Source organism: Calidris pugnax, unplaced genomic scaffold (genome assembly GCF_001431845.1).
Source record: "Calidris pugnax isolate Ruff unplaced genomic scaffold, ASM143184v1 scaffold188, whole genome shotgun sequence".
In the NCBI taxonomy this organism is placed as follows: domain Eukaryota; kingdom Metazoa; phylum Chordata; class Aves; order Charadriiformes; family Scolopacidae; genus Calidris; species Calidris pugnax.
In genome coordinates, this window is record NW_015091257.1 from 7,048,117 (window position 1) to 7,064,943 (window position 16,827).

Below are 16,827 nucleotides of genomic sequence, written 5' to 3' on the forward strand. Positions count from 1 at the left end.
GTGCTTTTTGGTGTATAGCTATTCCTTCAGGATTACCTGCAGTCTCCAGATTTTTAAGTTTTATTTACCAGATTCATAGGAATTTTTGGAAATTGCTGAAGTGTTTCTAAACCACAGTGATCTTATTAACAGAAATTATCTGCATGTTTGCTTGGCATTCTCTCTCATATGGTATTTACTGAATAGGTTTTTTCGTTTCTTATTGTTCATCTATTAGTAAACTCCTGAGCGCCCAGGAAGCTTGTAAACCTGCTCTGCAGAGGTCAATGCAGTCACTGAGATAGTATCACTGCCTTGAGGAGATATTTTTTGTTTTCAATTCGTGTTAGTCCCGAGTTACATGGCAGCCTTCTGGAGGACAAAACAGTTCTCCACAGGAAAACTCATTACATGTAAGATCTGGATAGTGTGTTCATTACAGGAGCTGAAGACCAGGTTCCTAATATAGGTCTCAGCTGTCCAAAGTTCCCACAATTAATGTCTTCATTTTTCATTAGCTGTGTACTGCAAGTCTGAGAGCTGTTGGCAGTTGTTCCATGTGTCCTTGACATATATTACTTCACATCCCACAGACTCAGCAAGAAAAGGTAAGTAACTTCATACTTACTATTTACTGAAGCAGCAATTTATAGAGCTGTTGCAAATGATACACCACATCCTAGCTATGTGCATATAAACCTGATGATTTACCTTATGCCTCCATCAAAACTATTTTATTATGACTGTTTGACACATCTGCATTTAGACTCCAAGCAACTGCTTTAGATTCAAGCAACACTGAGTATTATTTTTCTTACACGTTCTGGAGTAATGAAATTTTTATTTTATTAACTTTTAATCACTTTCTTACTGTCTTTCTGCTAAATTAATGGTGCAGTCTGGGGAGCAGCATAGAAATTTTTCAATAAGCTTCTTATAATGAGGGAGAGAGTGGCATTAAAGCCTTACAAATCAACTCAGCAGTTACTGTTATCCCATCTTCAGCATCTGCCTCACTGACCAACGCTCCTTAAGTATCACCATTTCCTCTTTTGCAGCCGATAGCCCTATAGAAAGCTGAGTAAAGAGCTTATCTGGCTTTTTGCGAGTACTGGGAAAAGCTGGCAGCACATTGCTCTTCTTCCCTTACTTCTTCCTGACTGTCCTTCACTGAGAAAATAAAAAAAATTAGCAACCAACAAACAGTTCCTATTCCTTGTTTTTTGGTCCCACCTCCAGCTTAGAGGGACTTCTAATGCATATCAGTTTTCAGTGATTTCTGAGGGCTCAAAGGCCAGCGGTTACTGGGGACCTTCCCTCTCCGTAGTTCCTACCTCCCAACAGGAAAGTGAGGAAAAAAGCAGGTTTAGAGAATAATCTCTCTGTGCAAGATGGTTTTCCAGGCAGGACCTGTACCTGGCATGTACTGTCATTATTCCCTGTTTATTGAGTCTGGCACTTTGTCTTTCTTGGACTAAAATGATTTGAATGTTTCTTTTGTCATTCCCTGACATAAGTGCACACTTCACTTTCCTATATTATCTGCCATAGCAGCACTATTATCTCACTAAAGTAGGGCATCTTGGGATCTAATTTTATACTTCTCAATACCCAGATGAGCACTGTAGATTATGTTCAACATATCTAAATCCATATGGTATAGCATAATGACACAAAATTTCTGTTCAAAGTCCCATTATAACCTCATTATCTGTAGTGATTTCATTTGACTAGTCCCTGTAAAAATGTATCCTTTGAGATACTTTTTTCTGTTGGCCCTTCACACAGAAGAAATCCATCACATTATTTTAAAGTTATATCATATCACCTCGCATCATATTTCTTCCTGTCAAATTCAGTTAGAAACAATTTGCATTTGACATCTATTTATTTTAAACCATTCTTCCTGCAGTTTCTTTGCTGCTGCTTATAGGCATTCTTGAAAGCACAAACTGCATTAAAAATACTTTTGCAATATCATCTTCATTTCCCAAAATCCACAAATTCCACTCTAGCTTCCAAAGTGAGATATCCAGTGACTGAAGCACTCCATAAGAACTCATGCAGCTTCCCTCTATCAACATGCACATTGTTGCCTTTAAAACATAACCACCAGTGCAAGATACTAGAACATGATCCTCTGTATCTGCAGCTTCTATGAATTTTGCTATAGGACTTGTTTACATTATGTAGTGAAATTTTAATGCATGAAAATGGTAATTGGAGTTATTTCCCCAGATATGTGAAAGAAGTCCCCACCAAGTGGAAGGCAATATACTGTGAATTCTTGTCATACAATGCTAACTAGGCCAGCCCCTATTCATTTGCTCTGATGGGACAATCAAGAAATATGAATGGCTTAGAAAGGGTTTTGTGTTTTGATGGTACAGTGTAATTAGCTGTATCTAAACAAGAATTAAGAACAATGACCTTTTAGGGTTTGAGAAATCTTGCTGTGGAATAGAATGACAGACTGATTTAATTTATCCTTGACTAAAGATCAATATTTAAAAGAAACAGATACCAATAATGAATAACAACAATAACATAAATTGCAGAGTAACAGGAGAGCCTCGCTCCAAATTGACACTTGCCTCTAAGACAAATACTATGTCAAACCAAAGCTGTTGGGCTGGCACAAAGTGCAAACAGCCATAGAGATTGATTTATGTCAAGGATGACGAATATTGTTATGTAAATACTCCTTCAGGACAACTTTTTTAACACTAAAAGCACTAAGGAAAATGGCAGATGAAAATGTTTTCTCACAGTCATACAGCACAGAATGGAACAAATCTGGGGCCAAACTTAACTGTTGTGACAACAATAAAACCCACATGGTAACATATTAGTTCCTCTCAAGGAAGTATCTGATGAAATGGTGATAAAAGATATGACATGACATGAAATGAGTGAGGGCTGTGAGTTAGGTACAGCAAAAAACATGACATCAGACTTCAAAAGCTGAGAAAAGAGTAAGTGGTCTCTAGAGATGCAATACTTTTAAAACATGACATATGTAAAGTACACTATGTTTTTGTGCCATATCTTTGAACGTTGGAGAGAAACATAACTCTGCTGTCTAGTCTAAATCAAAGTCAATATATGCCAGTTCTGTGTCTGGTTTTCCTTTTCATTTAAACCTTGACTCTTGGGAACAGGACTACTCTGAAGCCTCTGGATAACCCATAATCCCTGATAAAAAGCAGTAGAGGAAGAACTATTTATGTTTTCAGCACTTGAGGGCCTTCATGCAGGAGGGAAACCAGAATGATATAATCTATTTCATTTCTCATTTACCTTAAGTGGATATTCCAGAAGTTACTAGAACTGTCTGAAAATGTTTTGCTATTCTTTGTGGGAAAGGGGTGGAAAATGAAGTTGGGAAAATGTAGGTATTGCAAAAATTTGTCACTTTCCCATTGAAAAAAATGGAATGAACCTAATTTATTATATGTGTATTTTACATCTGATTTGTTGGAATATTAATATATATTCTCCTTAATTACCACCACGTCTCAGAGGAGCTGCAGTTTACTTGGTTTGTAACAACATTTTTTCTCTGGTCTGGGCTTTGTGACTTGATTGTTATCCGTGAGTCATCTGGGTTTCTCTGCTGCAGTAAATTTTGAACAAAGTAGTCTGAGTGGGCATTTCCTTAAAACATAACTTTTGGAAAACAGTCAGGAAGGACCTTGGTGTTCACAGTCGAACACCAAACAAAATGGTTTGAATCAAAATGGTTTGAATCAAAGCTTCATCCCAAAGGGAAATGTTATTTATTATGCTACAGTTCAAACAAGATGTTTAGACATTTCCAAACCCCTTCCTTATTTTTCATTTACATTAATAAAAGGTTAATATCTTGATTTTCAGGCTAATTTGAGGTGCTGAGAAGTATTGTAACATATTATGATATTACATACATAATATCATAATTTCTAGTGGGATGGAAATCCCAGATTTTACCAGCTGCTAATGGTCTCTGGAGACATTCAGGCTGATGAGGTTTGTGATGTCAAAGAGCTGTAGATGAAAATGCGAGAAACAGTTGACAATAATTAAATAATACAAATGTAAAACTACAAATCTGAGACAAGCACATAATTGTCATGGTATTATTTCATTTGATTTTTATGTGATATTAAATACCATCAAGTTGTCATATTCTTAGCAAAGTCAAAATATGAACATACTAATCTGTGGATTTATATTTCAGACAGTTAAGAAATAAAACAACACAATAATTAGTTAGCATGAACAAACGTCTGAAGCTTTTCTTTTTTTTAATATGAAATTGATTAACTGAAAAGAAGGTGATTTATTAAGCTCACCCAGTAATTTAAGGTGAATGATTCACAGAAATGACACAATTGTAACCCCTTTTCTTATGTATGAATTAACTGAGCAAGCTGTGGAATTTCAAAGTGTGTATCTGTAATTAAACATATTTGCTGAACAATTCTAAATTTGCATTTTATTTGCAAAAGCTTTATATACAAATTCCATATTCAAAATTCAAGCTGCTTGATTAAGTCAGTAGGCACATAATGTTTCTATCTCAGACGCTTGATTCTTCATATCAAAAATCTGATATGAATCATTCAGAATTTGCTTTTTGCAAATACTCTTCAATAATATGCTCAAAATTCATCAAACATTATTGTTAATAGCTCTATTCAGCAGAATAGTTACAGAAAGCAAACAATACCCAGCCCAAATTACTAAAATGTCTATGTACCTTTCCAGTGAAAGGAAACCTTGTTGATAAATGGAATTTAACAGCATAAAAGAACAAACTGTATTTACTTACTCAGCTTTTGAAGGAAGAATGATATTAACATATCTGCAATATATGTAAAACCCTTAAATATATATGAGTAACTTATATTGCTACTCCTACATATTTTTCCTAACAAAATTCATTGTTTAAATTTTAAGTATAAAATGAAAATATATTTACTTGTGGAGCCTCGATTTATTAGATTTATCTGAATTATTTTGATCCCTAATTTGGAAGATACATTTTTCAGCTGCAAAGCTACACACTAATATGGGAAGCTGCTTTCTTAAGCGTTTTTTCAGCGCTACAGAATATACTAACAGAACAATTAAACAATTGCTTCAATGGGAGTTGCAGTGCTTACAGGTAATAAATATAGGGAGCTTATTCTCTTATACCTTCATTGTCTGAGTTTCTTTCCTTTTACTGGCAGGCTTATAGAACTACAAAAGCCATGAAAACTCATTGCTAACTTAAAAGTGCAACCTCTGTTATTTTAATATTTTCATACTGTGTATCAAGGCATTGTTTACATTAGATAATGAAACGGAGATGGGGCAGAAAACAGACCTCTGAAAGACTTTCTACACAAAAGGATGAACACGTAGTTCTTTGCACAAAGCATTAGAAAATACTGTGATATTTTATTATTAAAAATGCTGCTGAAAAGTTTATACATATGTGTCCAGCCATATATATCTTCTATCATTACTTAAGGCAAAAAACAAAAAATTGCAAAACAATAACAGAAGAAACCATTAAACCCTGCGTGCCTCTTAAGGTCAAGAATATAAGCCTGGGAAAGTACTTTTTTCTTTTACAGTTTGCAAAGTATATTTTGATATCATCATTATTATAGAATTCTATGAAGACCCTATAAATCTTTTCCCTCTATAAATCATACATCAGTCCAGATATATCAAATTATTAAATCAACTTGATTGTAATTATTTTTAAAAGCTAAAATCATTCACTTACAGGAACTGGTTTTTTACCCAAATGTCACAAGCCTGACACAGTACTGTACATATTGCTAGCAGAAGACAATTGGAAGTACTAAACAAATACTTTAATTCACATTACAAACATACCCAACTGATTATGATGCCAAGCATCATTACCTTTTTTTACTTTTTTTTCTTTTTTTTCTTTTTTTCTTTTTTTTCACCTTTTTAAAAAGAGTTATGAATGGCTGCATCTCAGCTGAGGCATTACATAGGTGGTGGAAATGGCCTGGTATAGAGTCAGCATTAATTAACATGTGATGGATCAGTGAAAAAAAACCAACAGTTTTCCATTTGCTACTAGTACTTTGGGGTTGTTGCTCTGTCACATTCCAACCTGAGCATCCAGGTCAGGTTTATAGCACATTTACTACAGATAAAGAATTATATCAGCCACCTGTTGCAGTTTTATAATGTCATTAACTTTCTTTTTATTTCTTTCCTTCAGAATCTGTTTTACTGCCTGCTATAGCAAGGAATTGTGCAGATGAATAGACCTCAGTGAATCACCTTGTCTTTAATTTTATTTGTAGGGGTCACTATTCCAAGATATTTTATTAGGAAAAAAACCATAGAAAACAAGAAGAGGTACAAGGCATCTTGTGTTAGATAATTATGGGACATATGATATTGATGCAGCTTAGTTGTGAATTAATAATAGAAAATACATCTGGGATAATCATGTTCAAGTGCAGACCGATTTGTTCAAATATCTTTGGTTACTGTCTCTCGATGATGAAGTAACTTTCAAAGACAAAATATAAAGCAATCTTCATCTGCAAGAACTTATTTCTAGCTTTCCACATTCAAATCAGTTGTTTGAATCAAACTGCTGAGTTCCTTTGTTTGATAGCTCTGCTTGGCACCTTGTTTTCTAGTTAAGGAATACTGGAAGGGAATAATCAGCTAAGAATTTTGCCCTTCTGGAGAGTGATACTCTCTGGGATTTTCCCTTTTATTCAGATGCAGAACAGCTGACAACTCTCTGCTTCTCTCTCCCTAATGTTCACTGACTATGGGACTGCTGTGTAATAAATCAGCAAAAAAATTATTTTCTGACAGGTATGCTCTCACAAAATGATACTGGGTAGAGAAGCTCTTTACACACGGATAATTTTGGAACATTTTAAAAAACAGCCAGCCAAACAATCCATCATTCCCCCACTTTCAAATTGTGGGTTTATTTCATTTAGCAAAGCTAAGGACGTGCTTTCTCAACTGAGATTCCACTGCAACGCTGGTGAATATAGAGCTAGGTTTCCTAAGAAAAGGCTGACCAAAACACAGGCTTTCTTTGCTTTTGTCAGGGCACAAAACTCTTCCTAATGTATCACAACAACCAAGAACTACAAACTGGACTCTGTATATATATTATTGGATGTTTCTTGGTTCTGTTCAACAAGCTTAAAATAGTAATTATTTTCTTTTCAGGTTTTTCTTTCCTCCATTTTCCAATCCATTGCTGTGTTGCAATTTAACAAAGGATAACACAAAATTAAATTAGATAAAAAAAAGTTTCAGAAAAGAACAACAATCTCCTATGAATACTTTAACATGCATTAGTGTAACCTGTAAGAGAAAATATGCAGGTCACACAGACAACTGTATCCTCTGCATGACACCATGGCCTTATATAAATGAAACATGTTAGAAAAAACTCATGGTTTTTGTTTACCACTAGTACTTAAGAAGAAATTCCTCCTTTGGGCTTGGAGGAAACAGAGGTGATATGACTAATGTATATACACATAGGTCACAACAGAATGCACAATCTTCCTAAAAGCTCTTTTCAAACTGAAAACATCAATAAAAGCTTCCTTTTTTGTTTGTTTTTAAACTCACAGCTATGTACATTTTTACAAAGTATCTTTAAATATAGTTCAGGCTGGCAAGTCATCTCTTTGCACAGAACTATACGTATTTTACTGCATAGTCAGTCCTCCTCTTTTTTTTTTTTCATTTTTGTTTTTAATAATAAAATTCTATTTCCCCCATCTGGATTACAGCTTCATATGCTGGGTAAAAGCCCATGGTGACGTCTTTGTTTTAACAAGGGCCATTCATGGTATGGCACATAAAGAATTTTTTTAATTATTTTATTTATTAAAAAAAAAAAAACAACAACAAAAAAACCCAAACCAAAACACCTGTACAGTCACTGGCTCTGTGTTCCAGAAGATTCTGCTTTGCTTCCTACACTCAAAACACCATTTTAAGTGACGACTTCTGGCCTCAACTTTCAATCAAAGTGGCTGAGATCTTAAAGCAGTATCGTAACAGCAATGTACACTTTTCACATTTCACAGGGTTTGTAGCTGATCTTTAACATCAGAGAGTCTCAGTGGGAAGGATCAGTAAGAAAATAATGACTGTCCTTCTCTTTTACTTGTTTTTACTTTAGATTTTGACAAGGTGTTCAATGGATGTTATAACTTTTTCCTCTTCTGTTTTTTTTTTTTCGTTTTTTTTTTTTTTTCTTCTTTCTTCCAAGTGGCTTGTGAGGGTAGAGGGGGAAGGGCTGAGCTATACCCTAGTGGTCGAATGTCCATGGGGCAAATTTGTACTGTTTTGTCCTCCACTGAAGGTGTTGAAAGTATGCAAAGGCTGCATTCCTGTTAATGTATTTGGAATCATGGTTATGGTGTTGGGTGTCATTAAAGGGATGTCATCTGGGGACCTTCTCAAAGTAAGCGTGTAGTCAGGTGGACAGGTTAGTCTCAGTGTGTCATGGGCCTGCAGCGATTCACACTCGTGGTCATGTTCTAGCTGTTTCATCTGCAATGACATAATCTCTTCATTTTGTATGTGCGCGATATCGTTGGTTGTGTTCCTCTGGGGGCTAGGGCGCCTGTGAGTCTCATGACGCCGCTTGTCCTTCTTGTAATATAATGCAGCAAAAGCTAAAATATTGAGGAACAGCAAGGACGCCCCCACAGCAATGGTGACACTCAGCTCTGTGGAATAATCTCGCTTGTTTTCTATCAGAACTGTCGTATCCTCTGGAGCTGTTTTATGGGTATCTTTTGAATGTTTGGGATTGTTGGCAGGTGTCATTGCTGGGCGTTTGGTGGCTGGCCACAATTTACCAGGAGAACGTCGTGTCACATAAGGAAATGATGTCATGTCAGGAGGGGGGACTTTAGTTGTTGTGGAAACGTACTGAAATATTTCATTCAGGTTGTGAAGGTGTGGTACTAACTCCAACCAGAAAGCAACTTTTGTTGCTCGGTAGTGATCACGAACTCGGGGTTTCAGGCCAATATGCAGATAAAGCTGGTCTTTAGGATTATATTTGGACCACGCCACTTCTTCAAAGCGGTTGGGTTTTGTGTGGATGAACTTTGTGTCCTGTGGAACAGGCTGATTTGGATCTCTATAAAAACAAAAAACAAGTGATATTATAGTCATTAAAAAAAAACAAAACCAAAAGCAAACACCAAAAAACTTTCCATCCTTTAGTTATTGGTTTATTTGATAATTAACATAACCTAAAAACAGAAGCTAAAAAACCCTCCCAAACTTAAAAACAGATGTTAATAAATAATCACAAGAAATATTACTTACTGTACAGTGATTCTCAAACAGTATAATACTTTCTGACATGAAAACGAAGAAAGGGTTGTGTTTCAGGTCCCAAAAGCTCATCTGCAGTTCAGTATCATACTCCAAAACTGTCTTAGAGAGGTGCTAACTACCTTTCCCCATAGTAAAAATGGGGTTCAGCTCTTCTCAAGGTTTGATATTAACTTTCTCACTTAAGGTACCATTACTTCCACTGCTGTAAGTAGTAAATATGGGCATCCAATCCCTATGGCAATGTTGGAAGTCCATATGATAGCAAGAATTTACACTAGCTATGTATAATACATAAAAAATATCTAAACATGAAGACACAGGGCTAATACATGTAATTAGGAACTATTTCTCTCTGTGTTTCATTACTGAGTTATTAATCCCCCTTTGTTCAAATATCTGCTTCAGGGAAAAGCCTTTGAAGTATTTGTATATTACAATTTTTTCCATCATTTTCATTAAGAGATTACTATTTGAATGTTGAGTGTGCTACTAAATAACTGTTTACTGGCCATAAGACACTGAGCCTTAATTCTGTCCTGGTTTGTACAGATGGGAGATATATTAGCTGAGATCAATGAATTTTATAATAGTTACTAGTAGTAGAGCTAAGAGTAATATACTACTCAGAGAACATTTCAAAACTGGTAACCCAAATACTTAAATGAAATTATACTTTTCCCATCTTTTCTTTTTTTCCTTTTCTTGTTATAGGTTCAGAATAAAGACAAACCAATGGCAAAAAAGCATGTAAATGTGGTTAATGTCTATGTATCCTTGTAATTTTACTAAACCTTATGCAAATATGTCTTCCTCTTGGCATGAAAACATACAGAAATTTAAAATTATTAATACCAAAATTAATATTCTGTCGTGCATGAGTTTGATTTATCTTTTACAGGAATGCATGTTTTCTGGGACTTTGTGATAAATTATACTGACAGTACATGACTCACTTTCTGTGCATTACTCAGAACTTTCCATTCTCTTTTCCCATGTGCATTAGTTTATTTCCTGTTAAAATGATTCTAATATTTTCCTTTTCTTCCAATATACTGTTATGTATGTTACAGGAATACTAAGACCCACCTCTACAGATTTTAAAGCATCTTAATTTTTTCCTTTTTCCTTTTTCAAAAGCTCACAAACATGATTGTCTAGTTTAGCACTTTTGCTGTTCATAAAGAGCTATTCCTTAGCTCATAAACTGGACTGGTAATTTGACTTTAATAATCTCATGGTTCTTGTATTCATCTGTTTACCTGAAAGAATTTATCTTACCTTCTTTTGAATGAAAGAATTTTTTTCTATATAATTTTGGTATTTTGCTGCACTTATTCTTGTGGGTTTAGGTGTCTTTTAAGTGGTTTGTTTGTTGTGTAAATATTACACTGTATCCAGTCTTTCTCATCTCATCTCAGTAAGATATAAACCAGGGGTTCCAGCACTGTGGTACAGTGAATATTACATCTATCTGTCTGTCTCTTTCTGTCTGTCTGTTTGTTTATCTATCTATCTATCTATCTATCTATCTATCTATCTATCTATCTATCCATCCATCCATCCATCCATCCATCCATCCATCCATCCATATATTTTTTTGTTTTTCATTTTACGTAGTAAAGTTGGCCAAATTGTTAATTCTGAACAAAAAGATAGATCTTTAATAATTGTTCATCCTAGTTGAAGCTGGAGGACTAATATCCACTTCCAAGCAGCAGATGTATGCTGCTACTTTGAGGTTCTCAACATGCATTCAAGAAGGAAATAAAAGTATTCTTTTAAAAAACTGAAAGATTTGGCAAATCCACAGAGGAACATATTGATCCAATTTAATACATATATATATATGTATACACACACACACACACACACACTATAAGTCTTTGGGGTTCAATAGATAAATTCTAAACTAAATTGAAAATCAGCAAGATTTGCAAAGCTTATTCTTGTCAAGAACTTAAAATCCTGCAAGAGTTACAACACAAAATCCATCTCGTGTTCGCTCCACTTGCTGTTCTGATTCACAGTACAAAAAGACTCTGGGGATAGTCCTACAAAAGATTTATAAATTAAGCTGGCTCATGTAAGTGAGTTGCACTTGATACATATACAGGAGATGAAGAAGCTGAGCATTCATTTCAATGAACCAAGTGGACATTCACTTCTTTTTTTATTCTTTCTTTTTTCTAATCGCCCTATAAAAATGACAGCAGATAGCTCTATCTACATCCATCTCTCCTTTTTAACTCTATCTATTAGGAATAGCCAATTATGATGCCACCTCATCCAAATGCAAGAGAGAAAGCTAAATTATGTGAGGGTACTCTTGTATTTCAGAATTTGTTTACATGGCTGTGTGTGGGCATGAAGCTGTTCATTGAAACAAATAACAGAAAAAAATATCAGCCAACCCTACAAGTAATTTCTTTGCTGAGAGTGTCAGACCTCTACCATTGGCATCAACTCTAGGGTTGATCACTTAATAACTGAATAAATGGTCTCTCTGAATATTCTCTCTGAATTTGGAGGATAGGCATTTAAATGATTTTTTTTTTTCCCACAAGAAAATAGAATAACTAAATCCAGGCCTAAACAGAAGATCTAGTAATGCATCTTGGTTTTACAGACTAGTGAAAGTTTACCAAAAATATTTAGTGGATATAAATAATAGGACTTTTATTTTCCTGGGCCCTCCACCTATGTACGTTGGAGACAATTAATAAAATTGTAAGGTTACAATTTATGACATGTTTTTTTCTTGAGAAGTTGGGCAGTTTATCCTATTATGAACCATTTCCCAGTATTATATATAGGCATGAAATACAAATGTACATAAAATAATTTCTCCTAAGAAATCAGCTGTTTGACAAAACTTTTGATCTCTTACTCAAAGTTCAAATTCCTTTCGCATTTTTTAGTGTCTCACATCACCTTTGTGTTTCTGGATGCTCTTGAGGCTCGAGTGTATAATTACAGAACAAAAGGCTGTTAGAAAAGCTTCATTTAAAACCCATTGTAATCCTGGTGATAAAAATACATTTTCAGTTCTGTACTTCTTCCAGTAATGGCTCTCATAGAGACTAAATAACTTTTGTCCCAGTCCTACTAGTTGGCAGGGAGCCCTTTTGTTTTTTCTTCATCCTATTGCTAGAACAAAATTGGTGATCATTGTTATTCATTTTGCCTTCTAATTATTTATTTCACCAGCTTTAGAATTTAATTTTAACAGCTTCTCCATCAAAAAAATGCCACCATAATGAAATGACTGAACTTTTCCATGTAATAGCAGACCTCTTTCTAAGATTATTTTTCGTAGAATCATCTGATTTCACCTACCACTTCTTTTCCCCACTTTCAATCTGCACTGATTTTTCTTAATTTATCATGTTGGTTGGTGTTCAGTGATTTTTCTCTTGGGTGAAATACAAAGTAAATGTGTCTGCAGTGAATGCTGCCTGAAGAGCAACACACATTCCTATTCACAGGGTGAATTAGTAGCTGACCTGGAGGTCAAATGAGGGAACTGAGTGTTTCATATCTGGTGGTATTGGAAAGGGAAGAATGATCGGAATCTTAGAAGCAAAGAATTGTTTTGTTTGGAAGTGACCTTTAAGACCATGAAGTCCAACCATTAACCTAGCACTGCCATGTCCACCAAAAAAACATGTCCCTAAGCACCGTATCTACATGTCTTTTAAATACCTACAGGGATGGTGACTCAACCACTTCCCTGGGAAGCCTGTTCCAGTGCTTGACAATCCTTTCAGTGAAGAAATTTTTCCGAATATTCAATCTAAACCTATCCTGGAGCAACTTGAGGCTGTTTCCTCTTGTACTATTGATTGTCACTTAGGAGAAGGGACAAAACCACCTCTCTACAGCCTCCTTTCAGGTAATTGTAGAGAGCCATAAGGTCTCCCCTCTGCCTCCTTTTCTCCAGACTAAACAACTGTAGTTCCCTCACCCCCTCTTCATAAGACTTGTACTCTAAACCACTCATGAACTTCATTATTCTTTGGACTCACTCCAGAATCTCAATGTACCTCCAGAAACGAGAGGGTCAAAACTGAACATACTATTCAAGGTGTGGTCTCACCAGTGCTGAGTGTAGAGGGACAATCACTTCCCTAGTCCTGCTGGCCACAGTATTTCAGATACAGGCCATGATGTTGTTGGCCTTCTTGGCCACCTGTGCACACTGCTGGCTCATATTTAGCTGGCTGTCGATCAATACCTCTCGGTCCTTTTCCACCAGGCAGCTTTCCAACCACTCTTCCCCAAGTCTGTAGCTTTGCATGGGGTTATTGTGATCTAAACGCAAGACCCAGCACTTGGGCTTGTTGAACTTATACCATTCCACTGAGTCAGCCTGTCCAGATCCCTCTGTAGAGCCATCCTACTCTCAATCAGATCAACACTCCCACCCAACTTGGTGTTGTCTGCAAACTTGATCACATTGTCCAGATCATTGATAAAGATAGTAAACAGAAATGGCCCCAGTACTGAGTCCTGGGGAACACCACTTGTAACTGGCTGCAACTGGATTTAGCTCCATTCACCACCACTATTTGGGTCCAGCCATCCAGCCAGTTTTTTAGCCAGCATAGAGTACATCCATCCAAGCCATAAGTAACCAGTTTATCCAGGAGAGTGCTGTGGGAAATGTTGTGAAAGGCTTTACTTTTTTAGAAGTTTTCTATTATCCTGAATTCCACATGAAGTTGAAATACCATTCATCTTTTAACTACTTCTGCAAGAGCATTAACTATCGCTCAGGACAGTGGAACTGTTACTTTAATGTGCTTAAAGTGTTTTATTCGTTTGTGTCATTCTCTAAGTTCATTGGAGAGCAAAATGTCTTAATAGTTACATACTGAGTCTGTCTCCAAGATACTGAAAGACCTCTTGATCATTTATTTTTTTTCAGCAGTCCTCTTTTCTCCATATGGAAAGAAAAAAAAAAAAGAGAGAGAGAGAAAAACTGTGTGGCATTTCTTTATGCTTCCACTGATTTTCACGTTGTCACGACATTAATAATTGTACAGTCATTCCTGCCTGAAGCACTGATACACAGGCATATTTTCCCTTACTTCCTTTCCTCACTTATCACCAGGTCCCACTGTTGCCATGCTCCCAGTCAACTATTACAACTACTAAGGAAACCAAACCATAAGTACACTGTTTTGTTGGACTAACACAGGTTGGCCATTGGAGACAGTTATTTCTTCAGAAAGAAATGCAACAGCCTCATAAACGAGTTCACAGAGAATTGATTTGAAAACACACTTTAATAATTGCAAGTTTAATTGTGTCTTCCATTAGAAAGCCAAACTGAATATTAAATATAGACATCCTTAATAGCTCAGTTTTTTTCTTCATAATCAGTGTAAAATAATTCAGGACTGTTTATCTGAATTCCAAAGAAAACAAGGATACATCCTGTAAGCTTTTATCTTTCCCATCACCAAACCAGGTAGAATTGCATGGATGGGAGCAAAAATATTGTAACTCCTCAAAAGAGGGTAATTTTTAGAAAACTGATAGGGGGGGCCTCTAAAGAGAGTATAGCTTTATATATACCCTATTAAACTTCTATACTTCACAAGAGTGTAGCTGGCAGAGTATCTGTGAAATATTGGCACCCTTCCCCCATCATTCACTGTCCCCCGCTGATGTATCTGAAGCATGTTACATGGCCTTAACTAACAGAACATTTGAGCATATAAAATTACCATTACAGTTAGGATAGTACTACTGGCAGCAAACTGAAGCTTTAAGTGTACCTCTTAATGAAGCTCTCACACATAGTTTTGCACATAGCAGAATCAAACCCCATATTTTCATGTAATTTTTGTATCCCAAATGTAGTTTCTCACACCTGCTCTGTAATAAATTGCTTTTCTATTTCTAAGGCATGTTAGAAATATAGCTTTGAAAAGGCCAAAATGACTGTTAATGAAAAGAAAAAAAAAAAAAAGAAAAATTATAGCAAGGTAGAAAATGGAGGATTAACAAGTATACTAATACTTCCAAGTATTAGTTTCAAGCATGATCCATTTGCCATTAAACAGTCACTTTAATTGTCACCTCCTATTTGCTAGCTTCAGTAACTGACTTCAAAGTAAAACACAATAAAAATTCTGTGCCTTGTGCTGTGTCTTTGACACCTAGAATACAGCTTCCAAGTATTAGTTTCAAGCATGATCCATTTGCCATTAAACAGTCACTTTAATTGTCACCTCCTATTTGCTAGCTTCAGTAACTGACTTCAAAGTAAAACACAATAAAAATTCTGTGCCTTGTGCTGTGTCTTTGACACCTAGTGATATTACAGGATTGACCTGCCCTCCAAATGCAGTCTTGGCAGTAGGCCCATTAAACAATATGTGTTTTTCAGCAGTGGGTTGCATGTCAGTTAAAAGCTCAGCACAGTCCATCAGAAAGATGTACCACCTGAGCTGTAATTATAGAGTAAGTACCTGGATGCAGCCTCTGTAGGAGAGTCATCAAGATGGGAAAAGTCTCACAGACATTAAAATGAAATAAATAAATCTGCAGTTTTAATGTTCAAGGGTCACCTACAGGGAAATGTGGAATCATAAAACCTTGCAGTTAACAGATTTTTCATGTGTGTTGCCATGGGTACAAACACAAAGAAAGCCAAGTTCCACCAGAATAAGGATGGGAAACAATAAATTAAAAAAAGGGTGGAAAAAAACCCCAAAACAACCCCCCAACAGCACAGTCTTGAATGGTATCAATTTTTTTGAGAGTTGGAGGACCTGAGTGGGCAATGGATTTCACAATACATGTGGGAGGGTAAAGGGGAGAACTGTTACCCCAGATATGTTCCCAGTTGCCCTAGGCTTGAGGACAACCTTCCCTGTTTCATTGGAGGCACCAGAGGTGCAAAGCAAATGTAATCTTAAGGTATTATGTTCCTCCAAGTATCCTCTTGTACTATCCAGAAAAATTAATCATTGTTCATACAAACAAATTTAAAAAAAACAGCAAGGTAATATATCTTGGGTTGCTCTTTTCCTTTCCTTGTGAAAACTGAAATTTTACAGCTAGTCATTTGTAATGACACATCTTTCACACTGTCTATAAAGGGGCAAGTTTGTAACAGAAGGTATATCCCACTCCTGTCTCATCAACAATGGTCAAGTTTCAGAAATGACTAATGGCTCTCCCAAAGCACTTGCTGGGCCTTTAGGTGTAGTATGACAATGGGTTCATAACCAGAGAACTGGGTGATAGCATGCATAGCCTTCTGAAATTAGGTTTCAAGTAGCAACAGCTGGAAAGTGCTTGCAATTCTGAGCAAAGGGTGGCAGCTGGGGCTGTGAAAAGCTCCTGTCAGCCTCCAAAAATTGCTTAAATGCCGCTACAGGGAATAGTCATAAAGTAATTGTAAATAATAGTGAGACAGTGGAGATCTTGCATCTCCATGATAATACCAATAATGTATATATGTGAGGATCT

The 16,827-nt window shown here is 36.0% G+C and overlaps 1 protein-coding gene across 3 annotated transcripts in view; it reads right to left on the minus strand.

The window, feature by feature from the left end:
* Positions 1-4,429: 4,429 nt before the first annotated feature.
* Positions 4,430-16,827, minus strand: part of NLGN4X (neuroligin 4, X-linked) — a 203,645-nt gene continuing 191,247 nt past the window's right edge. For all 3 annotated transcript variants that reach the window (XM_014960241.1, XM_014960239.1, XM_014960240.1), the window contains one exon: positions 4,430-9,139. In XM_014960241.1, coding sequence (XP_014815727.1) covers positions 8,290-9,139 — 850 coding nt within the window. In that variant the 3' untranslated portion in view covers positions 4,430-8,289. The remainder of the gene's footprint in view (positions 9,140-16,827) is intronic.